Genomic DNA, 27359 nt, shown 5'->3' on the forward strand with positions numbered 1-27359 from the left:
TCCACATTAATCCTTGATTACCTCGGAAAGTTGCAAGAAAAGAAAATAGGGCTTAGAGTAGTCGTTTTAAGTGGTCTTCAGTAGCAATGCAAAATGCAATTATCAATCTACAACAAGGCAAGTTTAGCAAAAAACAGGCAGCTGCACAGTGTGGAGTGCCTAAAACAACATTATTACAACATTTGAAAGGCACAAACATATTCGGTAATTTGGTAGAATTAAGCACGTTGGACGCCAAGCTGATTTATCAATGGAATTAGAACAACAACCTGCAGACAATGTGATTCAACTTGAAAAGCGATTTTATGGCTTGACGCTTAGTGATTTGAGAAGGTTAGCATTTCAAATTGTAGAAGCTATCAATGTGAAAACAAGGTTTAATTTAAACACTAAACTGGCTGCAAAACAATGGTTGAGAGATTTTCTTGAAAGACATCAACAGCTTTCATTATACGAAGACCAGAAGCTACATCTCTGGCACTGGCATCAGGGTTTAACTCAACTCAAGTCAATAAATTTTTTGGTTTACTGTTTGATACTTTGTAGAAAAATAACGTTGCTAGTCAGTCTCTATATATTATGTGGATAAGTCATTAATTATAGTCGTACAGAAGCTATCAAGGATTATTGCACTCAAAGGCAAACATCAGGTTGGCACCATAACAAGTGCAGAAAGAGGACAAAATATCATAGTTGTTTGTTGCATAAGTGCAATAGGTAACTTTAAGTTATTCCTCCAGGATTAATATTTCCTCGGGCTTGCTCGAAAACTGAATTACAAGATGGCGATCCTCCAGCAGAGAGCATATTTGCATGTCAGGCGAGTTAAAGAAGTTTGTTTTTGTCTGTAGGCCTATATGCTATGCTCAAATTTCTAATAATTGTAGAACTAAAACAATAGGTCTATAAATAAAATAATATTGCATTTGTAACAATAAAGATTTTTATATTGTGTCATATGACCAACAATCGTTATCTTACAAGCAATAGTAGTCTTCAAGCCAGTTATGTATCTGCGTGGATTTTAGACTAAACCAAAAAGTTGTTTGGCAGCGTTCTTGCTGGCTAATTAGTTTTTATTTGTTACTGTATTCAGAAGAAAAAATAGATGGCGTCAGAGATTTTTGTGGATTGGCTCAAGCATTTTATCAAGTACGCAAAGGCTACTCCAGAGAGAAAAAATTTACTTATGTTTGATGGACACAAATCAAACAACCATAACTATGAAGCTCTCGAACTGGCATCGAAGAATGGAGTGATAATGATAACAGAAATGTTGATGCAACTATGTAACTTAGATTATATGCTTATAATTTAATTAATCAACCGAAAAACCAAAAAAAAAATACAAAACCTCTATTTACATTAGGGATGTACCGCGAGAAAGATCTTGCACGAACCCGAATATTTACAAACACTGTTTACACAAACCCGAATATCTTATAGGTCGCCAGAACGAATCCCGAATTTTTTTTTGTATCAGAGCCAAGCCATTGTATTTCGTCTAAAAGTTAGAAATTATTGCTTGTATTAAAAAGTGATTGCTAAATAAATTGCTTTGTTTCAAAATAAAATGTTTAAATGGGGATTGCAAAAGAAAACCGTTTGGTAGATGATTTTCATATTAAACCTAAGTAATGTTCACCCTACTTCTATACTTAACTTAGCCAGGTAACTAGATAATCATCGTTGACCAAAGTGGATAAACTTAGTAATATTGTATTTGGGCTCGCCATAGTTAGTATTCATGTTTGCCCAAACCTTCCACGTAGGCCGAATCTATTCGGGTTTAGCATATCGATTCATCCTAAGTTTACATACTGTACATGTTGGCATGCCCGAGCTACGGTTAAGGTTTAACTTCGTATTAGGGAATTTTCCCCTTATTATTATTTAAAAAAATTATAGTATTATCAGAATAATTGTACATACAAGCTTTTTTGGACATAGTTTTACGAATATAGTAAAATTAGAATCCACATTCATTGCAGTTATACGTGAGTAACACCTAAACCGAAACCTTTAACAATAAACAACCACAAACTTTAAGTTAATTTGCAATTGTTTTTGAAGGCGTGATTCTTACTGTTCTGGCTTGAGTCAAGCATTTTGTAATAAACTTTATAATAATCTTTACTACATCTTTAGACATTATATGATGATATTTAGCCTACAGTCGTGGCCTTTATAGTAAACAAAGCCTTGGCTTTCCACTTTTCAACGACGACAACATTGCACTAACATTCACTGTTGCTACAAATTATGTTATTCTTGCATAAGCCAGTAGATCACTTTAACAAATGGTATGGTAATAAATTGCATACGCTTGTAAGTTTTGGGAGTAACAACATATGAAATTTGAATAATGAATATATATAAAAAAATAAATAAAATATAACCTATAGTGTTTAAAGGTACAATATTTTTTATTTGAAATGATTTGTAGTGTTTTATACAAATTCCTCATGTTGTTTGGCTAGCGCTCATGCGATTAATACTCACCCACGTGAACCGATTTTATTCGACTTGATTCACACATTGCAAATGTTTGTATATGCGTTTTATCAGAGGTAAGCCTATAGCAGTATAGCTTCCTAACTTACCGGTTCCTAACCGCTGGGCAAGTTTGCAATAAAAATCATACTCACGAAAGCAGTGTCGTTGTAAATGAACATATAGGCTATACGTTACAGCTTACTGTTTAATACGCATTCTGCAGTGTTAGCCACTGCCCAATCGCCTCATACACCTTACTGTGAGGTGTGGCCAACTTACAATTAAATTAATGCTAAGAAAATTTAAATATGATATATTATTAAGCTGCGTAGACCTTGCACTTGTGGAACGTATTGGAAATATAATGATTTGAATTTGGTTATAACAGATTCGTTAAGTTGAAGTCTTGGTTGGTTTCATTCCAGCATTCAATTATGTTTAGAAGTGAGGTTTACTTATGCTCTACCCAAAAAACTGTTAAAAACCAAAGGGAGAAAACTCGTGTTGTTGGCGTAAATAGGAAGACAGATGAAAAAGGTTAAGAAACACTGTTTTATACAACAGGTTATTATGCTTCCAAAAGATTGGAAGTTATGCTCAGTTTGCTAAAAGTTAACTTTCTAAGATTAAAAGTTAGTAAACTTCCACTCCACACAGTTTATGGCGAAAAATGTTATGACTGTATGACCTGGACTGCAGAGTATGGAAGTTTATGCCGTGGTCTCGGGTGTGCGAAAGCAATATTCCAGTATGCAAGGTAGCAGCTGGTGTACACTGTAACTGGTGAATGTGCAGACAAGCCGTGAGCGAGCAGATGCAATGCTATACAATACAATTCCGGAAAAAATTAGTGTTTCCCTTTTTTAAGACAAATAGCGGCTTTAAATAGTAATTTTGCAGTATAAGTTGGAACAAAAGTTAGTTTCTCCCTTTTTGGAGACACCGGTTACCCTAGTCCTGGTGTGCAATGTCATTTTAGAAAAAACCTCTGGTGCGCTCTTGCCATACTATGCAATCTTTTGTATGACTAGATCAGAAGCTATACTCCGAGCAATAGCTAGGCTATCTAGCCTAGGTTTTGCAATTTAACCGCTCAGAAAAATGTTTTTCTGTAGACAAGATTAAAACTTCACAGTATGGTAGGCTGGTTTAAAGCCTCTTTCTGAAAAGGGAAGCGTCAGGGATCATCAGCAACCTACATAGGCTTGTTGAGAAATTCTGCCCTAAAGCCTTTTTTAAAAATTTGGTTCATTAGACTGACCGAAATACTCATAAATCAGTAAATAAATAATAGAATGAATAAGTCTGCTCCAGTATGATTTACGATTGTACGCAAAGGATTTTGGAATTTTAAAGGTCATTGCATACTGAAAAATGTGACCATATTTTATGGAAAATTGTCATGTTTTTGTCAAAATCATTGAAAGTGTTAATTAATTATAACGGTTTGGAAATAGCTCTTAGCAGTCTAGAATATGTAGTAGATATCTCAAAGACATTTTTTATTTGGATTGAAATTAAGATGGATAATTCAATACTGGGTAAATTTTTTGGTGGAAAGGGAGCAGAAATCCCAGATGTTACGCTTGATCCAAGCAAGATTCCGCCTCCACCCACTCCTCCTGAAACATCCAAGGATGTGAAAAACAAACCAGGTGATAAATGGTCAAATTTTGATCCGACTGGATTGGAGAGAGCAGCCAAAGCAGCCAGGGAGTTGGATAAATCAGGCATGTTCTGGTTATAGTTTATTTTGTAGATTTTGGTTTGTGAGTTTCATTGATATTTTGCATGCTACCTCTGCAATATACCTGCATATAAATATTGTATACCAGTTATGAAAGTGTGTAATGGTTTGCATTTTCTTTGTTTACAAAATGTTTGTACTGCACATGAGTCTTTGACATAGACTTGATTATTTACAGTCATTGTTGTTGCTCTTGCTTTTTAGCAAATGCAAAAGAAGCCTTGGACTTGGCAAAAATGCAGGAATCTTCCAGACAAGTTGAGTTCCAGTCAAAACTTAAGGTATGTTGTTGACCAATAGCTAGTGTGATGTGTTTGTGACTGATTGCTATGTAATGGAAAATCCAAGGTCCATTTGTTGATATTTTGGCATAATGACAATCACACATGTATATTTTCTGTTCTAGGAATACGAAATAGGGCTGGAGCAAATGAAAGTTGAACAAATCAAACAGCAAGGTGAAGAAAGAAGAAAAAACTTGTCGCAAGATGCCAAGATTAAAAAAGAAGTGAATATACTGGAATGAAATGTCAAATGCCTTTACCAACTTGTTCTATGAGCTCTTCAGCTGATACACGCTATCTCTCGTTTGTAGCAAGCAGAATATCAAGACATTCTGGCAAGAAGACGTTACGATGACCAGTTGAAACAACAGGCTGCAATGAATGAAGATAATTTACGAAGACAAGAGGAATCAGTTCAAAAGCAAGAAGCCATGAGAAGATGTGAATTTTCATTTTTGTAACTTCATTTTGTTATTGTAGTGACTGGAAATTTTAACTTTCATTTTAGTGTTGTTGTTTTGTCCTTGAGATAAGTTCTTTTGAATGCAGCAACTCTTGAGCATGAAATGAAACTCCGCCGAGAAAATGAAGTAGCAAGAGCTGAGGCCGAAGCTATTGCAAGAGCAAAGGCAGATCGCGAAAATAAAGACATTAGAAGGGAAGAAATCAAGCTCAAGTTTGCCGAACGCCGTCAGACTGCTTTGGAATCCATACGGTACTAATTCTTTAGAGTTTACTAAGTATACTTTATGTAAGCAGATCATGTTTATTTAAGACCAGCAGAAAAAATTTTAAAGTATGAATTCACACTTAACATTTTGTGACTTACGCATTTGATATTTTGAAATGATTTAATGCAGTAAATAGTTCCTATTTTCTTTTTCCAGAGCAGCTGGCACAGTGATTGGTGATGGTGCGAAAGCATTTTTAACAGATTGGGATAAAATAACTTCTGCAGTAAGTGGATTCAACTCATGATGCAGTAACGTACTGAATTCTGGTGCAATACATAGTAATAACAAAAAACATAAACCTGATTGTTTATCAATATTTTATGGACATAAAATATGTTGATAATGATAATGTTTTAGCTAGTTAGTGACAAATGATAGGTTTTTTTGTTTATTTTGCAGGCATTTGGTATAACACTGTTCGCTGCAGGAATTTACACATCAAAGAATGCAATTGGCGTTACTGCTCGTTATGTAGAAGCGAGGTTAGGTAAACCTTCACTTGTAAGGGACACCAGTCGATTTACTTTCTTGGAAACTTTAAAGCATCCTATTATCACTACAAGGAGGCTTTTTAGCAAACCAGAAAATGCACTTAGAGGAGTAGTTTTAAAGGTGCTTCAATTATTAGTGAAATATAAAGCTGTTTTAATGTATGAAATGGAAGCTAACGCATGCAACAGAAAGTTCTTGGAAAGCAGCTTTACATTTAGAATGAATTAGTTACATAATATGTTTTTGTGCTGCTCTGTTTATAAACTATTTATGTGCTTCCACTCCTTAATTTTAGGCCTTCCCTAATTGCCTGTGTTGCTGGTTTCATGCAAAAAATGAATGATTTTGTTAAGTGCTATGGACTATTTTGCTTTTATTTATTTATTTATATATGTGTTTCTTGTTTGTGATAATTTAGCCAACCCTTGAAGAGAGAGTGAGAGATATTGCAATTGCAACACGAAACACAAAGCGAAATAAAGGTGTTTATCGCAATATTCTTCTTCACGGACCACCAGGAACAGGAAAAACATTATTTTCCAAGGTACCTTGTCGGAATCGGTAAAGAAGTTTGTTTCCGATTAGAGCTACTGTTCTCTATTTAAAGAATGGCTTATTACTCCCAGTTTATGTAGTAATTTGATTCATAACTGCAAATACACATGTAATGTTTCCGTCTACAGAAACTAGCTATGCACTCCGGAATGGATTTTGCGATTATGACCGGAGGTGATGTGGCTCCGATGGGTCGAGAAGGAGTGACTGCGACGCACAAACTCTTTGACTGGGCAAACAGTAGTCGCAGAGGGTAAGCAGTTTTTTTATTTTTAGCATCTATTGCATTTAAATGGTAGGTGTTTGGGTCATTATTTGGTTTTATAATGCTATTGCTAGGTGTTCAGCACTTAAAATATGTGTAATGGAACGAATATGGTAATAATATACTCCTTTGTCGTGTTATGAACACCTACGCATTTTTTCATGTTCCCGGGTTACCTAACAATTTAGTGCAAACGTTCTCAAACAATGTGCAAGGTTGTGTTGCACTAGTGATAGAAATAAAGGCCTCTAGGTGTCTACCTAGAGCGAATATCTTCTAACGCACTGAATTAGCCTTTTAAAGCCGATGTTCATAAGCTTAAAGTTTTTGAATATGTTAAAAACAAGGATAAGGCCCAAGCAACGTTAATAGATCTCTCAATTATAACCATACTCTGTGGTTGTTTTGCCCTTAGGTTACTACTGTTTGTTGATGAAGCAGATGCCTTTCTCAGAAAACGCTCGACGGTAAGTAGCTTCAATACTTGAATTAACAATGCTAATATCTAGTAAATTTACGTCATACATCAGCATGAAATATAACTGCCTACCCTTGCTTTAACAAAGGAAAAAATAAGTGAAGATTTGCGAGCGACCTTAAACGCTTTCTTGTACAGAACCGGCGACCAATCGAACAAGTAAGGTTGAACTTTATATCATTGTCGTATACATGTTGTTAGATATCAAAATGCTGTAAACAGCAACTAAGCGACTGAAAGAAGGGGTGGCCATACCGTGCTTTATATTTGCACTTGCTAATGCTTGTAACATTGCAAACTGTTCCAAATCATCTCAAGATTTCCAATGCAAATGTGATTAAGACAATTATTGAGATATTAGTTAGTTTATTTGTGTTTCCTCATGATTTACCCCATGTTTGCAAAATACTCCAAATGCATTCTATGCTTCATTCGCAAAGCTATAATAAGATCTTATGGCACAATATAAATACTAAATAAACATCAACAGATTTATGATGGTTCTGGCGAGTAATCAACCAGAACAACTCGACTGGGCAATAAACGATCGTCTTGACGAGATTGTTGAATTTGATCTTCCTAGGATGGAAGAAAGGGAACGATTAGTTCGACTTTATTTTGACAAATACGTTCTTGAACCTGCAATGGATTCTAAACAGTGAGTTTTAATTTGTATGTTTTTCAAGGTTTTATAGAATAATCATGTATAGCTTATTTCTTACTTTTATCTCGAGTCGGATTCAGTGGTGGCCACGCTAGTAACCAACAAGTCAAGACCGTCTCTGCTATCATGCATGTCATAAGCCACATGCATCATATCATATGCATGCCATCTAGAGTTTTCACTTTTTTTTGTGGGTTAGCGCCTGATCCGTTTATAATTAGCATCATATTTCGTACGTAACGCAGTCTACAATGATGACAACAAATAAAAAGATCTGATATTATTGCTTTTTCATTTTGCAGGCGATTAAAACTAGGTGATTTTGACTTTGGGAGCAAATGCTCTGAAATTGCAAGGAAAACTGAAGGCATGTCCGGCAGAGAGATTTCAAAACTTGCCGTTGCCTGGCAGGTATGCTTACAGTTTCAAATTCAATTATCACTGACGTTAGTGATCACAGTTCATCTTTCCTCTGGCTTCTAGGCTCTTGGATATGCATCGACAGATGGGACTCTCACCGAGCAGATGATGGATGAACGTGTTGATGAAGCTATTGCCCAGCATCAGCTCAAAATGGACTGGCTAAAACATCACACTCCGGACACAGCTGGCGCTACTGAGGAAGGATCTTCAGATAATGTTTTGTCAACTAAGAGCGCGTCTATCATTCATCCAACAAGTTAATAAACCAATAAACCTTTCTTCTCAAGACCCTTCTGTCACTAGGGAAGTATTTTGTGACGTGCGTTGCAAAAGAAAGAAAAACTTGATTTAAAGATTATTTTTTTCAACTTTTCTCAATGAGTAACTCCAGTATTTATTGAGCAATTGGTTGAATAGAAGGTAAAACGTCGCACATACATTTTCAACGAAAGGTGCTGAAATTATATCAGTTCTAAGTGTATCATGTTTCATATTTATAACGTGATTCTTCTTAATTGTTGCAATTTCCTGTGTGTGTGAAATTTTGGAACTTATTGTAATCTTTTTCCTTAAACCGAAAAAGCGTTTTGAAATGAAAGCTGCTTCTTGTAAGGACGTGAAACGGTGCACACAAGACAATTAAGCACTACTGCTTAATTTTCCTGAAGTTTACTCTGTTCTGAAAATTGAGGAAAAGTTTTTAGGCTTCCAGAGTTGACAAACACAAACTTGTATGAAAAAAATCTTAGAGTTTTAAGGAGATATGCTAAAATGTTGCGGTTTCTTTGACAATGTTGGACGTTCTACGTAATGGTTAAAAAAGTGTGTTAGACGGTAAGTGTTTTCGGTACGGGGATTACCCTAGTAAAAACCTGTTAAAAACTTCCAGGCCGCATTGCTAGGTTGGGCTAAAATTTAATTGAAATTTGACTTCTTCGGCGAAAACTGTAATCTTGGATTTAACGTTCTATTGCAAGAGTTGGAGATATGTGTTTTTATTAGGATTTCATTAAATAATAGCCTAACCTAAGGCATACAAAACAGAAATATTCAGGATTTTTCGATTAGTTGCATTTTTAGTGATTTCACTTCATAATAAATAATAATAAAAAAAAAAGAAGTTAGGCATTTTTACAAGCATATACGGTACCCTTTACGTGTGACCTTAAAACTTGGTAGTTTTTGTCTCTTGGCCTGGAAATTTGAAAGTTACAGGTAGCATGCAGAATGTAGCTAAATTTGGGCAAAACTACTGGCACAATATGATTTTCGACCAAAATGTAGCCCTTGTTTTAGCAAGATGTAGTGTAGGAATTTGAGCAATGTGATTTTTTGGTACTGTACCTAATAAATTTATAGCCTAGCGCTAAGGCATAGATGTAGCCTACACTTTGTACAAAAATTCAGGAAGCTTCATGCGACATTTTTCTAAAAGCCTTTACGATAATTCATATTTTGTAATTCCAAAACGTGATAAAATACCAAAGTTAAACACTTTTTACAGTTTGTCAGCGCGTTACGATGTTGATTGAAATATGTGAAAATCGTAAAAATATTAATCTCGACGAATTGCTCAAACACAGGATTTATGAAAAGTTAGCCGTATACTGATTTTTTGTGACAGTATTAAATTATTCCGAGCTCCATGAGATTTTCACTTCTCTTTCTCGTCACTATTAACGAAAAAAATGCTCTGGGGAATCAAAAAAGGTGTCGATAGAGGCGAACTGTCGATATTGCCGAAGTCGATATAGGCGAATTCTACTGTATATGGGCGAAGGTAACATACCATTGTAACAGCAGCCTTTTAGAGTTAGGAGTCTGATTAACTTCATCGCATATAACAACGTTACAACATTATACCTTTCGCCATAGCTTCATAAGTCCAAGTTTTATGTGTAAGGGAGGAAGAATAATCTTTTTAACTGCAACCATTGGTTCATTTATGATATTTTTATGTCCAACTGTCAAGCTGCTCAATAAAAGTCAGTGATATCTGTTCCAGTGTTAATTTCTGGCTCGGCTATCCTAAAGCACAGGAAACCCAGATTCTTAGTATAACCACTTTGCTGTTCTAAAAGACAGTTTACCATTTTCAGATCCACGCAAATTAGCCAACCATGTTCAGGATACTTCAATTTATCCATTACAGTACAAGTTTGATATTTTAATATTCTTTCTTCAGTATCAATGAGTGTCCAATCGGAATTGATCCAAATACATTTCCATTGTGAATCAACACAAGCTTATAGAAGTAGCATATTGGCTTTGTTGCTGCCTGTGCGCGCAATTGTGGACTGAACATGAGTTTACATCTCTTTGACTAGTTATTGGATGGACTAATGACAAATTGGATAAGAATTAGTGCTGTTAGTTTAGGTATATATCTAAAAGTAAGCCAATAAAAAATGTAAACTAGGATTTCATATTTTTAGGCCGTTTTTTTCAAAGTGGCAAGAATTTGACAATTGCATAAAATGAAAACGCCCATAGCAAAAGTTCTTGATGTTATAGACAATAGAGCAAATCTGAGGTCATTTTTTAATTCAGCGACCCCAAATTAGCTAAAGTGAAAAGTTAAAATCAATAACATTAAGAAAAAAAATTTTTTTGTAGGCCATCGATTGCAATCGATCAGTTATTTGTCGTAAGTCAGCGGTTCCCAACCTGTGGGTCGCGACCCCAACTGGGGTCGCCTGACAATTTGCCTGGGGTCACCTGAGGCCTTCTGAAAAGTTTAGAAATTTAGAAAATTAACTCTTAACAATGGGCAGCTCACCACAGAGCGCATCGTGATTTTACTATACTAGACAAACCAGAACACCCTGGGCCTCATTACAGGATTTTCGTTTAATAATGGCAAATATGCTCGGAAAGCAAGATTTTAACGGCAGTTTCATTTAATTCAGTTAATTCATTACGTCACAAAGGCCTTTGAATGAAAATACCATGAAACCATGAAAACCATGAAAATAACAATTTAATTGCTGATTCCTGAAATGCATTTAAGCAAAAGTTGGACTTGAGGTAGCGATTTTTGTTGATATTTGTGAGAAAAAAAGTTAAATCTTCAAACATTGAGCAGTCAGGAAGCATGTTGAGAGCTAGGCTATTATTTTTGCATCAGTTGATAGCCTAGGCAAGCCAGTGTAGGCTTACTATTGAATTCCCGGCATCAACCATAGGTAGCCTACGATAGCTAGCCTAGCCTACAGAACTTTCAAAAGCGACTGATAACATTTGCTAGACTTAAAAAAAAGCAAAAAAAGTACCCGTTGGAAAGAGTTTAAGAATAACGGGCGCCATAAACTAAAATTTATTTTGTAAAATTTCAGATTTCCCATGATGAATCGAGAGACAAGTATTAGGCCTAGGAAAAGAAAATATTGTGAGGAATTTTTGAAGTATGGATTTACTTTCATAGTTGACGCAGGAATTGAAAAGCCACAATGTGTCATTTGCAACACAATTATGTCAGCCGAATCGATGAAGCCCAACAAAATGAAACGCCATTTTGACGCTAAGCATCCAAACTTTGCGGGCAAGGATGTCCAGTATTTTAAGAACAAAGCTGATTGTGTCCAAAAAAACAGGCTGGATTCTGGCGGCAAGTACCAACAGCAAAATGTGGCAGCCATTGAAGCTTCATATTTGGTGGCTCTCAGAATCGCCAAAGCCAAGAAACCTCACACCATTGCCGAGGAGTTGCTGCTGCCAGCAACCAAAGACATTGTTCGAGTTATGCTTGGAGCTGAATATGTTAACAAACTGAATACAATATCCTTGTCTAATAACACCGTCAGTAGAAGAATAGACGACATGTCTGCTGATATTATGGAGCAAGTAATCCAGGAAATGAAATCAGCTCCACTTGGAATATTTAGTATCCAGCTTGATGAATCAACAGATGTGGCAAACTGTTCTCAGTTACTGGTTTACGTGAGGTACATTTATGAAGGTGATTTCAAAGATGAGTTTCTTTTTTGCAAACCACTTGAAACGACAACTACTGCACGCGATGTCTTTGACACAGTTGGATCATTTCTGCAAAATCATGGCATTCCTTGGGAAAATGTTTGTGGTGTTTGCACAGACGGTGCTCCAGCAATGCTGGGATGTAGGTCTGGATTTCAACGTTTGGTAATCAATGCATCACCGAAAGCCATCGGAACTCACTGTATGATTCATCGACAAGTGTTAGCAACGAAGACTTTGCCACAAGAATTCCAAGATACAATGAAAAGCGTTGTAAGTGTCGTGAATTTTGTAAAAGCTAGTGCTTCAAACAGCCGCCTATTTTCAAAAGTTTGCAGTGAGTTGGATGCATCCAATAATGTTCTGTTATTTCACACTAGTGTGAGATGGTTGTCCAGAGGCAAAGTTTTGAAACGTGTTTTTGATCTTCGTGATGAATTGAAAACATTTTTTAATCAAAAATCTAAACCACAGTTTGAAGCACTTTTCGGCGAAAAAAACCAACTTCACAAAATTGCTTACTTGGTTGACATCTTTGCAATCTTAAATGAGTTAAATTTGTCTCTCCAAGGACCAAATGCAACATGCCTAGATTTGTCAGAAAAGATCCGAGCATTCAAGTTGAAACTTCAACTTTGGCAAAAAAAATTGGATGAAAATAGAATTTACATGTTGCCGAACTTATCTGCTTTCTTTGAGGAAAATGATATTGAACAGGAAACAATGAATAGAACAATACTTTCTGTCAAAGAACACTTCAAAATTCTTGAAGAAGAAATTTCAAGATATTTTCCTAATTTACCTGACACACCATTTGCACTTGCTAGAAGCCCATTCACCATCAGAGTTGAAGATGTTCCTGAGAATGCACAAGAGGAGTTCATTGAACTCATTACCAGTGATGCAGCAAAAACTGATTTTTCTTCAATGTCAGTTACCAAATTTTGGATCAAGAGTTTGCAGTCATATCCCGTTCTGTCTGAGATCGCATTGCGCCTGATTCTTCCTTTTCCAACAACATACCTTTGTGAAACAGGCTTTTCAAGCTTGTTGGTTATCAAATCTAAATACAGGAGCAGACTTGATGCAGAAGATGATCTGCGTTGTGCTCTTGCAAAGACTGCTCCAAGGATTTCAGATCTGGCTAAAAAGAAGCAAGCACAGCCTTCTCACTGAACAAATTGTTGTGTTGATAAGTTGATTTGTTGTGTTGTTTATTTATTTAGAAGTCAAATTTAATATATAGCCTAGTAGCCTACTAGTTAGCTCCAAAAGTGCAGTGAAGGAGGATCAACTCAACTAATTTTATCCTTGGGGTCACCGCAACTTGGCAAATGTTATAAAAGGGTCACGTCACCAAAAAGGTTGGGAACCGCTGTCGTAAGTGGAGCGTTGGTGATGAAGAACAATGCCAGTTGTTGAACAACGTCAGCTTGGCCTAATTACATTAAACTTGCCGACAGATGCTGACGAAATTGCAAACATATTCAGCAAGAGCTTATACAAACTCTGCATAAGTGCTAATGTTATTATAGATGGTAGACCAAGTTAAAACTCACATTTAGAAAACATATTTACAATTCGGTTTGAAGTAAGAAAACTTTCTTTAGACTCTCTGCATGCATTTAGTTTTTCGTACTATGTGTTTACGTGGGTTTAAAGTTCTCTCTAAAGCATAAAATATATGGCCAGTTTGGAAAGCTTTATAAACACAGTATTGCAGTACTATACTACTAATTTACTGTACTAATTTAATTTTTGTTTTAGTTTGTCGTAATGCCTGAATTAGTTGAGCAGTAGCTATTCCGTTAAACAGTCAACCATTAGGCCTATGCAGAAGTAAAAGTCAACGCTGAAAGGTCTCTGACGGTCGGCTAGTGATGACATCATTTAACGTTAACTTATCCCAAGTGATTGCTCTAGAGGTCGAAACTGGAAAGGTTAATGGAAGAGCGCTAAAAACGTAGATTGCTTTAATGAACTGTGTAAGCACGCTGGTGCTACCATATAGCATATATATAACCTGAGTTGTAGGTATGATTGTTTTTAGTAAGACCAAGAATGGTATGCAGAAAGGATCTGATGCTTGTTTGTCGTTGATGTGCAGGAGTTTCAAAAGATTTATTAAACGGCAGTCACATTATTTGATCAATACAATGCCCTATCTCAGTATGTGCTGGAGTAGACTAGTTAGTGTTATTGTAGTTCGCAGGGATGATAAAAGAATAAGCGTTAACTTTTAAAAACTATATCATATATTATGATATAGCCTATACAACAACGTTTGAAGTTCTTGGCCATGTACATAAAATTGTGTTTACATTGTTCATATCATCATGTGTAGCTTATACCGCCTTTATGCACCTCAGATGGTCAGACTCATTTCTAGGCTATATTGTCATGCAATATTGATGTTTTTCAACAAAACAGCAAATGGCAAGCGCGCTATTTTACCACTTCATTGCAACTGACACATTCTGATTAAAAAAAACATTGCATTGTAAATGACATGGACATACGGTACAGTATGTGAAAAATCAGCTGACTTGACTGACCCAGCAGGCTTATATTGATTGCGTTTTCAGTTTGTTTTAGGATAGTTTTAATCAACAGACATACTGGAACACGTCGGTTCTGTGTTCTTTCATGAATTGCGTTATGAAATCAATGATAAATTTTCTGTGACCTGCAAGTTTGTCAATGATGTTGGAAAAGTGTCAAGCAGTTAAAGCTGCGAAAGCTCGTATGCAAAAATAATATAGCTTAGCCTGAATATAAGTTGACCCAGAGTTTTCAGCTATGTGTTTACTGCTTGTGCAAGAAGCACATGCCGCGGACAAGAAATAGCCTCGTTACATACATTGAGCAAAGCCGTTTAGAAGACGACATGGTTAGAAGGCAGCATATATAGTTTACATACAAAGGTAGTAAACTAGTTTTTATGCTTTTTTCGTAATGCCGCCTTCAGGTTTGATGGTTTGCATTTGATGACATGTATGCGCCCATGTAGCAGTTAGATTCTCAAATCTAATAACGTCACAATGGTTGGTATGGCAATCTCTCTTCGATATATGGAACAGTTAGCCAACCACCACAGTATAGAATAGACGGCGAATAGCTATATTTATGTGCAAGTGTTTAAGTTTGCAAACTGTAAAATGTGATTTCATGACCACTATCTAACATCCTTTATGTTGAAGTAACGCTAGAAGTATAACTTACTAATATATCAAACTTCATATAATACCAGATATAATCCTCATTATCTGTGAATCTCATTATCTGTAAACCGACTTGGTTAGCGGACGCAAGATAATACATAGGCATAACATTGAGCAACTGACGATGGCATGAGTGTAAATAGAGCACGTTAAGTTAAATTTTAATCATTTTGAAAGATATCTCCAAAATTCAGTGGAAAAAGCATTTTTTGTTTTAATGCAATTTTATTGGCCTTTTCATATATTATAGAGTTTCCAAGAGGATGACCAGTGACGTCATTTAATTAATCTGAAATACATATGTTGTGCAACGCAAATTCAAGATTGTAAAACATGTGTATAGAATTTTGGTCCTTCAGTGCATCCAACCACCCTGTTGCGCGTACATTACGCAGGAAACAAACTATAAGTTACAAAAAATATGCGCAGCCGACCGGCCTTGAATTAGGCCTATATCCTACGCTAAAAATGATTATCTTAGACACTTGATTTGCAGTGGTGTTTTGGAGATAGGTATTAGATTAAAATTACAATGTCTGATGAAAGTATTGCCTCTAGTGATGAAGATGTTTCTTGTGTGGCTGCCTGTTGGAGTGGCTTTACAACCGAAATGAGAAATTTCCGGAAACTTCTTTGGGATCCGACAACGAAAACTGTCTTTGGGCGTGGCGGAAAAAGTTGGGGTGAGCCATCCTGTTTGTTATTTCAGTGATTTAGAATTTAGATGATTTATTTTTTTGCATCAACCAGTTGAAAAATATAAAATTGATCAAAAAAAAACGCAAGATGCAAGCAAGCAGTGAATAAAATCTCTGAAGACTGAGACAGAATCTCTGGCCTTGCTTTGAATTCATATTGATCCAGGCTTAAAGTTATAAAATAAACATCCACCAACGTGTCACCTGCCTAATTGCCTACAACTTTACCAAAATTTTAAGCATGAATAACGTTCAGTTAAGGAAAACTGGGTAATCGGTCTGAGTTCCAATCATAAAAAAAATTGAAGATGCATCGCACCAAGTCAAAATTAAAATAAAAATATTATTGCCAATTTAATAGAAAAAAAAAACGATCGTTCCATCAACTGGTATACAAGCAGATGTTTGTATAAAATACTTGTAAGTTTAAAACTTGTAAAACTATCAAGTGTGTATGTAACTCAGTATAAATGTTTCGTCGTTTGCTTAGCATTCTGCGAAGATGTTTGAACGGAGATAACTAATCACGCTTTACAGCTATGTCTTGTATGTCAACGATTGGAACAACGATATGAGTTTCAAGTTATAGAGAGCAGCGTTAACAAGTATCTATAAGAAAATTATCTAACAGCAAACCGACTCGCATTGAAAGGGACTGATTTGCTTCACATCTTAATCTTAAACCCTTACTGAAAAACCTCAATAAAATTTTAATGAGCCTAGGACGCAAGAAAGATTTCTCGTTTGTTAAACATAATTAAAAAAGGTCCTATTAAAATAAGTTATCGATCAGCTTTGTTGTTTTGTCAATGTAGAAGTCTTGCTCATTATTTTCTTCTATTGCTTGTCAAGTTTACCAATAGAGAAAACATTGCGTGACAAACGACTGCTCTAAGACGCCGAAGTTTCCTCTGCATACGCTCCTGAAAAAACTTTTTGAAAAGTGAGACTCGTCCTGGAGGACGTTTAATAGACATCGCCTGGCGTCGTGAGAACCTCGTTATGGCTTCCCTTTTATTTCCTTAAATCTGATTCCTGTAGAAGTAGAATCATAAAAAAAATTTGCCTTATGCTACCTTTATATTTATAAATACGTTTTGGAAAAAAACAGTGACATACGGTAAAGCCACACCGAGCACAAGTACTTTATAAACTATAGTGCAACCTAGTGAACCTACTGTACATTTTAAAAACTAGAGACGTTTCCTTTAACAAGGTTTGTTGAACGTTTAAACCGCAATGACCATCTGAACCTCTTTTGTCCACTTTTGCCAATGATACCTCGCGCTAACAAAAGGAATGCAAAAATTCTTTGAAGCACTGTGCCAAAGTATATGAGTGACTATTTCAACTATATCTACGGATACTATAACTATAACTACGGATCGTAAGCTGATTTATGTATAGCTGATTACCCATGCCCACGCGGTGTACAGTTACCTTGGTATGTTTCATGCTTTAACCTTTAGTATGTAGAACCTGCAACTAGATAAAAAGTTGTGTTTGTATAAAACCTTTTCCATGTAGAATTCTACAGGCCATGTATATAAATGAACATAATGGAGATTTTATTAGAAAGTGCTTCTTCGATTTAAAACTGTCGTTAATTATTATGGTCGAAATATTAATTAACGCAACCAAGCAGCTGTGCAACTGTTTCTTATAAAGTATCAATTAAATTGTTTTTCAATGACCGGTTGTACCTAGTCGCAGTTTAAATAGGTTGTACCTGTTAAATTAGATACTACTTGTTGTAAAAGTCATGAATAAATATACTGTAAATTACTTTTAAGAGTTGTTGCAAATTTGAATAAGTTCAAACAAATCAAAGAAATTGTATGAATTTAAAAAGTTATTGAAAACTTAAATATAAAATCCTATAAAGTTTCGTTAACTTAAGTAAAACTTAAAACAATCTTGAGTAAAAATAATATAACTTCAAATAAATTTAACATGATTTACATAACGCAACATTTATTTAAATTGAAATGTATTTATAGATTAAAAATTAAAATGGATTTACATGAATGCACATACATTCTGATGAGTTTAAATTAAATAAATTTGTATGAATTCTTGTAAACTTAGATAAGTTTACAGTAGTGGAAATATTCGTATATTCAAACAAAATTGAAAATATTCTATAAAACTCAAATACATTCGTATACTGTACATTCTTATAATGAACCGAAGTCTGAATTGTTTTATTGACAGTTTCAAAACTTCTTTATGGTTTAGGCAAAATTCTCGCGTTCTTCACCGTATATTATTTCGTTCTGGCCGCATTCTTTGCTGGCGCCCTTTCAATTGTGCTGGGAATTTTGGATCCGTATGTACCCCGATTTCAAACAAGATTACAGGCACCAGGTAATTCAAATGTCTTGATGTCATTTAATGATCAAACCATGCATTGTGTGTATACGGCATTCACAAATCAGTCTTCACTAAACATCGCTTTGCAGGACTCACCATACAACCAAGGCTACCATCCAGAGAAGCATTAACTTCGGACATACGTTTCACAGTTAGTGATCCCGATAGTTACGCCCAGTACACCACCCAATTAAAAGAGTTTTTGAAACGTAAGTTTGTTGCAAACTGACCAAATACATCTCGGACGATATGTAGTGTAATTCACCAACTACTTTCATAGAATACGATACTCAAAACGACACACAATATTTCCAACCAAGCTGCACCAACGGTAAGGTACAAATCTATCAGGGCTTTGCTGAAGGCGACATAGCGAAATCTTGTCCATTTAACACCGCTGATCTTGGTCCGTGTAGTAGTGGAGAGTTCGGTTATGATGAAGGCAAACCGTGTATTTATGTCAAAGTCAACAGGGTAAGTTACAATTTACCGTCGGTAAATCAACGTTGGTTAAACATGAGCAACATTAAGAAATATTGAATATTGTTTTAGATAATAAACTGGTATCCGGTGGGGTTCACTGACCTTACAGCACAGCAAGCCACATACAACGAGGTATCGAGGGCGCCGTCTTTAACAGATGTTCTTAAGGTCACCGGTCGTCCTTACGACCCTTATCGAATGTACATCAGTTGCTACGGCTGGGTGAGTGTGCACTGATGCGGCTGTAATATTTCATTTTCAAACGGTGGTTTAACTTCCGATTGTAATTTTCCGCAATATTTAAAAAGTCCTGCTTTGCAGAGCGATAAAGACAAAATGCATCTGAACGGGGAAAGCAGCGCAGTTAGCACAAACACGAAGTACTATCCTGCAGACAACGGCATACCATTCATGTACTATCCATATTACGGGAAGCTAAGACAGCCCAAACTCGTCACTCCTGTAGTTGCTGTACAATTTACAAACGTCACGGTAAGACTGGAGTAAAATTCATCTGCTTGGAAATAGCCAGTTATTTCATTCTAATTACAAGTGGCATGTTTAGATATCAGGGCTGGGAATTTAGCCAATTTTCTTTAGCTGTTAGCCGGATGGCATTAGTCGTTAGCTGGCGGTTAGCTGCCATAGCTGCTAACTGTCATGTCACATTGTTTATTGCAGGCAAAACTGCTATTTAGTATTAAGAAATGTGATGAAAACGGTTGTATTAGCAACTTATGTCATGCTAGACCACAACGTTTTTCAGACAAACAAAGTATTCAAGCATTAAAATGATTAATTGTGCAGCAAATTTCTGGGAGTCAATGGATTACCAAAACTTTTGCTCCAAATTCCGTCCTTCATATACGTTTTCGGCTAATGGGTAACAAAATCTTTATATGTTAAGAACTGTTAGTCGCTTGCGGTTATTAGTAGGCCAAATGTTCCCAGCCCAATTAGGTGTGTAGCAAAAATTTCTATCATTGCAGGGAAATCATTTCACCCGCCAACATAAGTTGCAATGCAAAGATTTTGATAACAGTACTTAATCTGAGTAACCAATTGCTAAATATCTTTTGCAGAAAGGTGAGAAGATAAAAGTTACGTGCAAGGCCTATGCACGAAATATTGAAGACAATGAACGTATGAGCATCGGTTACTATTCTTTCCCCTTGAAGATTGATTAAAAATCTACTTCCCCAGGCCCCTATCAAGACAAACAAGAATCTTTATCGAACAAGCTCCTAAGAACACTTTGAAGAACTCTCAAATTAGCTGCTTTTGTGTATTGCTTTTTTGTTACCAAGCAGCTTTCAGTTACCCACAATTCAACGGACATTTTTTGTCATTGAATAACCTTCATCGATCTTTGATCAATATATTTGACGAAGGCGGCATTTGCCTTTCTTTCACGCTCCTAGCAGCAACTAATTTCCAGGCGACCTCAATTACCTTTAGACCTTCTGCACATAATAATTTGTAATCGATAAAACAATCTTATATCATGGGTTTAATCCACTTTGTCTTTTATACAAGCGATAGTTTAAACGCAACACTCGTTTTTTAAAACCAAAGATTGTCAACCAGATCCCTATAGGCATCATTGTCTCGAGGTGTCATTGTACTTTTGTTTAAAATCCGTATAAATTTTCTTCTTCTTCACAGTTTCACGAAAATGAATGTATCTTCATATATACTGGTTGTGTAATCGTGATTACTATACGCTATATAGTTTTATCTATAATCTGAAGATTTAGAATATATGCTTTATGTTTATCCGAAATATGTAATAGTAATGTAAATAAAACATGGGTTTACCTTGCTTATATCGAAATCAAGTGCAATACACTAGATAGTGAATTTTAGGTCAAAGTTTTCTTCTTTGTAATTCGTAAATCATCACCTTTTGATCATGGTTCATGTATAGCTTAAATGTTTGCTATTCAGCTTGCATCCGTCATAATTCTTTCTAGGAAGATGCTGAACAATGTAGGGGAAAGCAAGCAACCTTGTCTGAATTCGACTGTATAGTCTTGAACCAATCCCTAATGTTGTTGTTGAGATAAACCGCACTGCTGGCTTTGTGTTAAAGGTTTTTTATTGTCTTAATAAGGTTATAGTAACTATAACCTATAATATAGTTGATGTTGTAAAGTTTCATGGTTACCCATACAGCTGCCTACCAGACACTGTCGAAAGCTCCCTTGAAGTCCACAAAAACATGATACTGAACTTGTTTTGGTATTGAACGTATCTCTCGCAGATGATTATGAGATTGCAAGTTTGCTCTTTTGTACTTCGTCGAGAGCGGAAACCCACTTGTTGTGGTTTCAACTTACTGAGCAAATTTTTAGCATTACTTAGCTGGGATGGCTAATTAGGATGACGGTACGATAGTTTTGGCACCGTTGTAGGTTGCTTTTCTTTAGTAAGGTGATCCGCGTCCATGGTGTGAGCCATACATTCGACTTCCATGCAGACCTTGCTGCAGATAGCAAGTATTTAAGCTTTGATCATTGTTTCGCCTCCAGATTGAGCCAATTCTGCGGGAATATTGATCACTCCTGGAGACTTCCCTTGTTTCAATGCTCTTAATATCTCTTAAACTTTTTCCTGAAAGATGGAGTCGGCGTCGATGTTGGTTGGACAGAGAACATCTAAAGCGCTCGTATGTTCTGTAACGTTGTGGTTATGTAAAGTCTGAGCAATACTCCGTCCATCTTGTTATAAGATATCCTTTTGCGCTGACAAACAACTTTCTGCTTTATCTTGTATGATGGTACAAAATTTTTGTGTTGGTAAATTCTTTCACGAGCCAGTAAGCGACTTTACTATTATTCCTCGTCAGTTTGCTTTCAATGTCCTTGCAAATCACATTGATCTGATCTTCTTTGCCTCCTCTTAGTGTCCTCTTGATTTCGTTATTAAATTTTCTGTATTTTTTTCCCCTTCCACGTTGCATTTTAGGTCTGTCGGTTCGTCGCTGAGGTCCAGGATCTTGTCTGTGATGCAAGGTTTTTTAGTTGAACCAAACACAGTAAATGTCTTACTTAAAGGGAAGTTTGCTTGTCTACTAACGCGTAAACGGGGCAGCAAACCAACGCAAATTTTTCGGTAATGGCCTTGTTTCCATTTCCTCAAGTTTCTTGTACCAGGATTGTAAATCAAGTTGGGCTTTTCGGGTCGGGTTCGGGCTTATATTTGAAAAAGATCGGAACAGATTCGGGCCCAAATTTATACTCATTCTTTGTCACATTTGCATATTAATTTCACTTTCTTTCACGAATGTGAATGAGGGCAGATTACTATAAAAATCTCTCGCAGAAAGCAAAGGCTAACTCAGAAAAGGATGACAGTAAAAGAATGATGCCAAAAGATTACTTTGATTGATTCGGTAAATTTAACTTTCGTAAATTTCAGTAAATTTAGCCTAAATCGGGCCTCAGATAAATTTTCTGGTTTAAACCGAGTTCGGACTTATATTTTCGAGTTCGAGTTGAAAGTATAAGGCCCGTTTACAACGCTGTCTTTTACTGCTTTTATTGATGACGTCTGACTCGAAAGGCATTGCAAAAAATAAGTTATCTTTAGAACAACGAGTCAAACTACTGACTTTTAAAGTAAATTATTGACCTTCGTGTTTAGTTAATGCTATCTGTTCTATGCCTGCTGGTTATGCAGTTGCCGAGCATTTTTATTATGCCGTTTGCTAATTACTCTAACAGATATACTTGGAAACCTGCAGCCCGGTACAAATTCGTATAGCAAGACGGTTGCCATGTTTCGGTGAACATTTTGAAAGCTAGGTTACAGAATATTTGCGAAGGACATCGCAGTTAGCATATAAAATCTTTTCTACATCGACGTGCCTGAATAATAAAGAATTTATTTGTAAGTATTTTAAAGATCTTCATTAGATTTGATGCCCGTAAAATCCGGCTTAGAGCAATCAAGGGGCTATGCCATCATTCTTAACAACGATAAATATAAATTTATTAACTTGTAATTGGCAAAAATGTATCTAATCGAGGAGTTTTTCACGGTCTAAATACCCAGGTGTAAGACGTAGTAATTCTCTTATAAATACATGATAGGTCTGTTAATTGTCAGACAGGTGTGTTTGCAACTGATATACAGGATAGAAAAAGCTGAACCTACAGTATTTCTACGATTGCTAGTGCCATGTGGTCATATCGAGACAGTATAACAACGTAAACATATAATTTGAAAAATATATAAATATTGCAGTGCAGTAAGAAACCACATTTACTGAGACTTGCTCGAACGCCAGAATCAAAAGCGATATTAAAACTGATCCAGAACACGGAAAAACCACTGAGTGTAATAGTTAGAAATTATTAGCATTGTGCTCTATTGCACTCAGCAGTTAACGTGTCAAGTAGTTCTTCAATTTTCAGCTCTTGTTGTTTGAGGTTTCTAATTTCTAATAAGATTCAGTAAATTTTGCTTAATTTTCTAAAAACGGAAAAAATGAGCTCAAAAAAGCAGCCTGTGCCCTGGACAGTTACGGCAAGAAAAACTATGAGTGATTTTCGTGTTTTCCTCTTCGACACCGAAAACCATACAGTCATGGGAAGGACCGCTAACAACTGGGGTATGCTTACAGTTGTGAAATTTAACGTGTTCTGAGCCGTGCGGAAGTATTTAAATTACTTTCAAAACTCTAAGAGAAGCTCATTGAAACAAAAGCATTAGAAAACTAATCAGAAAACTGTACATTTTTGTGCTACAAAGAATAGTCACAAACAAAACGTAAATAACAAATTAAAACTTCCAATGGTCTGTAAGAAAAGTTCCTTGATTGATTTTTGGTTTAGGTCAAATTTTCATCTTCTACGCTTTTTACTACGCCTTCTTGACCGCACTCTTTGCCGGAGCCATCATACTTGTGCGTGGAATCTTGGATCCGTATGTACCCCGATTTCAAACAAGGGTACAGACGCCAGGTTAAACATGTTGATTTGGATCTATACTTATACCAAATACCATACTGCACGTATACGGCATTGACAAATCAGTCTTCACTAAATATCGCTTTGCAGGACTCACCATACAACCAAGACTACCATCCAAAGAAGCACTAAATTCGGACATACGTTTCACAGCCAGTAATCCCGATAGTTACGCCCAGTACACCACCCAATTAAGAGAGTTTTTGAAACGTAAGTTTGTTGCAAATTGATCGAATACATCTCGGACGATATGTAATATAACTCCAACTGCTTTCATAGAATACGATACGCAAAACGACACACAATATTTCCTACCAAGCTGCACCAACGGTAAGGTACAAAACTATCAGAACTTTGCTGAAGGCGACATAGCGAGATCTTGTCCATTTAACACCGCTGATCTTGGTCCGTGTGGTAGTGGAGAGTTCGGTTATGATGAAGGCAAACCGTGTATTTATGTCAAAGTCAACAGGGTACGTTTTCTGGTTTCTGGAAAGATGGGTTTTAGCATTGCTCCTTTAATTTCAATCACAGTAAATCACGGTAAAATGCAAACAACTCCAACTAATTTTGTTTTAGATAATAAACTGGTATCCAGTGGGGTTCACTGACCTTACAGCACAGCAAGCCACATACAACGATGTATCAAGGGCGCCGTCTTTAACAGATGTTCTTAAGGTCACCGGTCGTCCTTACGACCCTTATCGAATGTACATCAGTTGCTACGGCTGGGTGAGTGTGCACTGATGCTGCTGCAAGATTTGAAACGATTGTTGTTGGCTGAGTATTCACTATTCAGTTTGTTTTTGCTTTACAGAGCGATGAGGATCAAATCAATCTGAACGGGGAAAGCAGCGCAGTTAGCACAAACACGAAGTACTATCCTGCAGACAACGGCATACCATTCATGTACTATCCATATTACGGGAAGCTAAGACAGCCCGAATTCGTCACTCCAGTAGTTGCTGTACAATTTACAAACGTCATGGTAACAAAAGAGTGAAATTTATCTGCTTGGAAATAGTCAGACATTTCATACAAATTGCTAGTGGCATGTTTAGTCATGAAATATAAATTGCTATCATTGCAGAGGATTTCATTAGCAATCAAATATTTCTTTAAATGCAAATTTGAGCAAAAACTTGTTAAATATCTTTTGCAGAGAGGTCAGGAAATAATGGTTGCATGCAAAGCTTATGCACGAAACATTGAAGACGATGAACGCATGGGAATTGGTTACTATTCTTTTTCTATGAAAATTAATTAAACAAAGTGACCCCCAGGACGATAGTAAGGCAAATCAAAAATTTTTCATCAGACAAGCTCTTAAAAACCCTTTGAACAATTCTCAAATTGAACGTTCTTGTGCGTTGCTTTTTTGTTACCAAGCAGCTTTCAGTCTCCCACAATACAATGGACATTTTCGTCATTTAATAACCTTAGTCGATCTCTGATCAATATAGTTTACGAAGGCGGCACTTTCCTTTCTTTCAGGCTCCTAGCAGCAACTAATTTCCAGGCAACCTTGTTATTTCTTGTCAACATTCCATATATAAAATAATCCGTACGCTCCATTTATGATCGATTAAGCAATCTTATTCCTTGATTTTAATCCACTTTTTGTACACGTATATCAAGCAACAGCCTTTCTAGAAACAAGAAATTGTTGACCAATTCCTAAGACCTTTTTTGAGTTTCGTCAGTGTTGTTGTGTTTGCTTAAAATTCGTAAGTTGTTGCAGTTTAGTGAAGTCTGAAAGTCTGCAAATTAGTTTGGATGTACGTTACTTCTCATGAGTAAAGTACATTACATGTCGACTCATACAATATCAGTCAAAATAAATCACGCGTCTATTCTTAATTACCTGCTACCTGCTTAACTACTTGTAATAAAAGTTATGTAGTCATGATGTTTTGTTGCTCTACTCCGTGTGCATGGTTATCTAAATTCAGGTTTTTGCATTGTCGTCACATGGTAGTGATATTTGTGCTGCTCGCGCAAAGGGATCCTAGTCTCTGTGTGATTGCTGGTGTTCCGACAAATAGTGAAGGAATATGTGGTATAAACACATCTCTGACCGTTGTTCAAGCATTTAATAGATCTTGGCCTCAAACATCCAGCAGTCAAAATAAGGAAGGGTAAAGTCATGGTTTTTGCTAAGGTTTATCTTTGGAAACCACTACTAGGGAATTTTAACAAACCGTGACTTTCAGACGCGCTATTAATTTTCTGCTGTGTTTACAGAAGTATAAATTGTAAAAGATCGTTACAGTAATTGAAGAAAAGACCGTTTCGGTTCCCAAAAAAACCTTTAAAAAGAAAGCCATGACTTAAGCTGTTTTCCTGCGTGGAGATAGCTATAGAGTATAGACATATCAAATTTGAAAAGAAATTTTTACCTGACTTGAGGAAGTTAAGGGTATAAGTGAAATTTTGTGAAGAAAATTTCTTGAAGATTTCCTGTCGGGATGAAGTTAAACTCTTTTCGAAACTTCCCAAGCCATAGTGAACGCAACTTCGCAATCTCCAGGTATGAAAGGTCAAGTTCTTATCAACTGCGAAGAAATGGCCGTCGCAGAAATGGAGAAACTGTTTGAATGCTGTCTGGACCTGTTGGTTAGCCGGTTGATGGTGTTCCACGCAATGTTCCCTCTAATTTTTCACGAGTCTGAGCAAACACTCTAACTCCCTGAGCGGTCCCTTGGACCACTGTGAGCAACATTAGACGTGCGCGTGGTCATTATTATGCGTTTATTCTATTTTCAATTCAGGGTGGATTTTTTTCTTGTGCGCAGCACAGATTTTCTGTGCGCGGAGACCGTGTCAGCAGTGCGCATTTGCGCACGCGCGCAGCTTAGAGGGAACATTGGTTCCACGACTTACGGCTTGAACGCATTAAGTCGATGTTGTGGACAGCAGTTTACCGTCGCTCACGCATGTCCCTATCGAGTCTTGCCACTAAGTATAGGTGTACAGGTATTGCCAGGGGAAGATCAAGTTGTGCACAGAGTTTTTGGTAACCACATTGAATGCACTTAGTCTACCGATACGATGATGTTGGAAAAGTATTGGTAGGCCTTGACTGTACTAGTGGCTGCAGGGAAAGAAAGCTTCCTGGTGATTTGATTACAGCATTTCCAAGAGGTCTTACCTTTTCAGTTGCTTGCTCGTGACAGAAATAACTTAGGGGGAAGACGACCATGATGGAACAGCGTGACAATATCTTTGAGCCACAAGGTGGAACTAAATTCACTTTTGTTTTAAGTCCATTATTTTGCCTCCTTCCTTTCGACATATTAACAAAAAACTAGCTTACTTAGTGTTTTGAGTTATTTTAATTGAAAGAAAAAAGAAACTAAATTTAAAATTTCGCCAGGATTTTACTGCTCCATAACTAGGTTTTTTTTGATGTTGCATTTCATTTTCTTTTGTTAAACTAACAATTAAAATACTTGAGTTAATGTATGATTACTTGAAAATTGCCAAATTTAGCGGTTT

The 27359-nt window shown here is 36.4% G+C and overlaps 4 protein-coding genes across 5 annotated transcripts in view; all 4 read left to right on the plus strand.

The window, feature by feature from the left end:
- LOC143465768 (ATPase family AAA domain-containing protein 3A-like) overlaps positions 1 to 8750 on the plus strand; it is a 56194-nt gene extending 47444 nt beyond the window's left edge. Inside the window, exons 2-15 of one of the 2 annotated variants that reach the window (XM_076964237.1) lie at positions 4017 to 4226; positions 4448 to 4524; positions 4650 to 4751; positions 4839 to 4968; positions 5077 to 5242; positions 5415 to 5484; positions 5661 to 5873; positions 6172 to 6297; positions 6437 to 6561; positions 6989 to 7040; positions 7140 to 7210; positions 7542 to 7709; positions 8018 to 8126; positions 8199 to 8750. In XM_076964237.1, the coding sequence (XP_076820352.1) occupies positions 4019 to 4226; positions 4448 to 4524; positions 4650 to 4751; positions 4839 to 4968; positions 5077 to 5242; positions 5415 to 5484; positions 5661 to 5873; positions 6172 to 6297; positions 6437 to 6561; positions 6989 to 7040; positions 7140 to 7210; positions 7542 to 7709; positions 8018 to 8126; positions 8199 to 8399 (1818 nt within the window). In that variant the 5' untranslated portion in view covers positions 4017 to 4018 and the 3' untranslated portion in view covers positions 8400 to 8750. Of the gene's footprint in view, positions 1 to 3987; positions 4227 to 4447; positions 4525 to 4649; positions 4752 to 4838; positions 4969 to 5076; positions 5243 to 5414; positions 5485 to 5660; positions 5874 to 6171; positions 6298 to 6436; positions 6562 to 6988; positions 7041 to 7139; positions 7211 to 7541; positions 7710 to 8017; positions 8127 to 8198 lie in introns of those variants that run through there. The other variant, XM_076964236.1, reaches the window with a different exon arrangement.
- A 2733-nt stretch (positions 8751 to 11483) lies between these two features.
- LOC143466183 (zinc finger BED domain-containing protein 5-like) lies at positions 11484 to 13289 on the plus strand. The gene has a single exon (XM_076964821.1). The coding sequence runs from the start codon at positions 11484 to 11486 to the stop codon at positions 13287 to 13289; it is 1806 nt and encodes a 601-aa protein (XP_076820936.1).
- Positions 13290 to 15819: 2530 nt separating this feature from the next.
- On the plus strand, positions 15820 to 20710 carry LOC143466117 (sodium/potassium-transporting ATPase subunit beta-1-like). The gene is made up of 7 exons (XM_076964733.1): positions 15820 to 16017; positions 18271 to 18399; positions 18495 to 18614; positions 18686 to 18879; positions 18958 to 19110; positions 19210 to 19380; positions 19971 to 20710. The coding sequence occupies exons 1-7, from the start codon at positions 15867 to 15869 to the stop codon at positions 20073 to 20075; spliced, it is 1023 nt and encodes a 340-aa protein (XP_076820848.1). The 5' UTR covers positions 15820 to 15866; the 3' UTR covers positions 20076 to 20710.
- Positions 20711 to 23221: 2511 nt separating this feature from the next.
- Positions 23222 to 25768, plus strand: LOC143466238 (sodium/potassium-transporting ATPase subunit beta-3-like). The gene is made up of 7 exons (XM_076964874.1): positions 23222 to 23503; positions 23727 to 23855; positions 23952 to 24071; positions 24141 to 24334; positions 24441 to 24593; positions 24679 to 24849; positions 25024 to 25768. Exons 1-7 carry the CDS (start codon positions 23380 to 23382, stop codon positions 25126 to 25128), a joined length of 996 nt encoding a protein of 331 aa, XP_076820989.1. The 5' UTR covers positions 23222 to 23379; the 3' UTR covers positions 25129 to 25768.
- Positions 25769 to 27359: the final 1591 nt, after the last annotated feature.

This window comes from Clavelina lepadiformis, chromosome 7 (genome assembly GCF_947623445.1).
Source record: "Clavelina lepadiformis chromosome 7, kaClaLepa1.1, whole genome shotgun sequence".
Classification (NCBI taxonomy): domain Eukaryota; kingdom Metazoa; phylum Chordata; class Ascidiacea; order Aplousobranchia; family Clavelinidae; genus Clavelina; species Clavelina lepadiformis.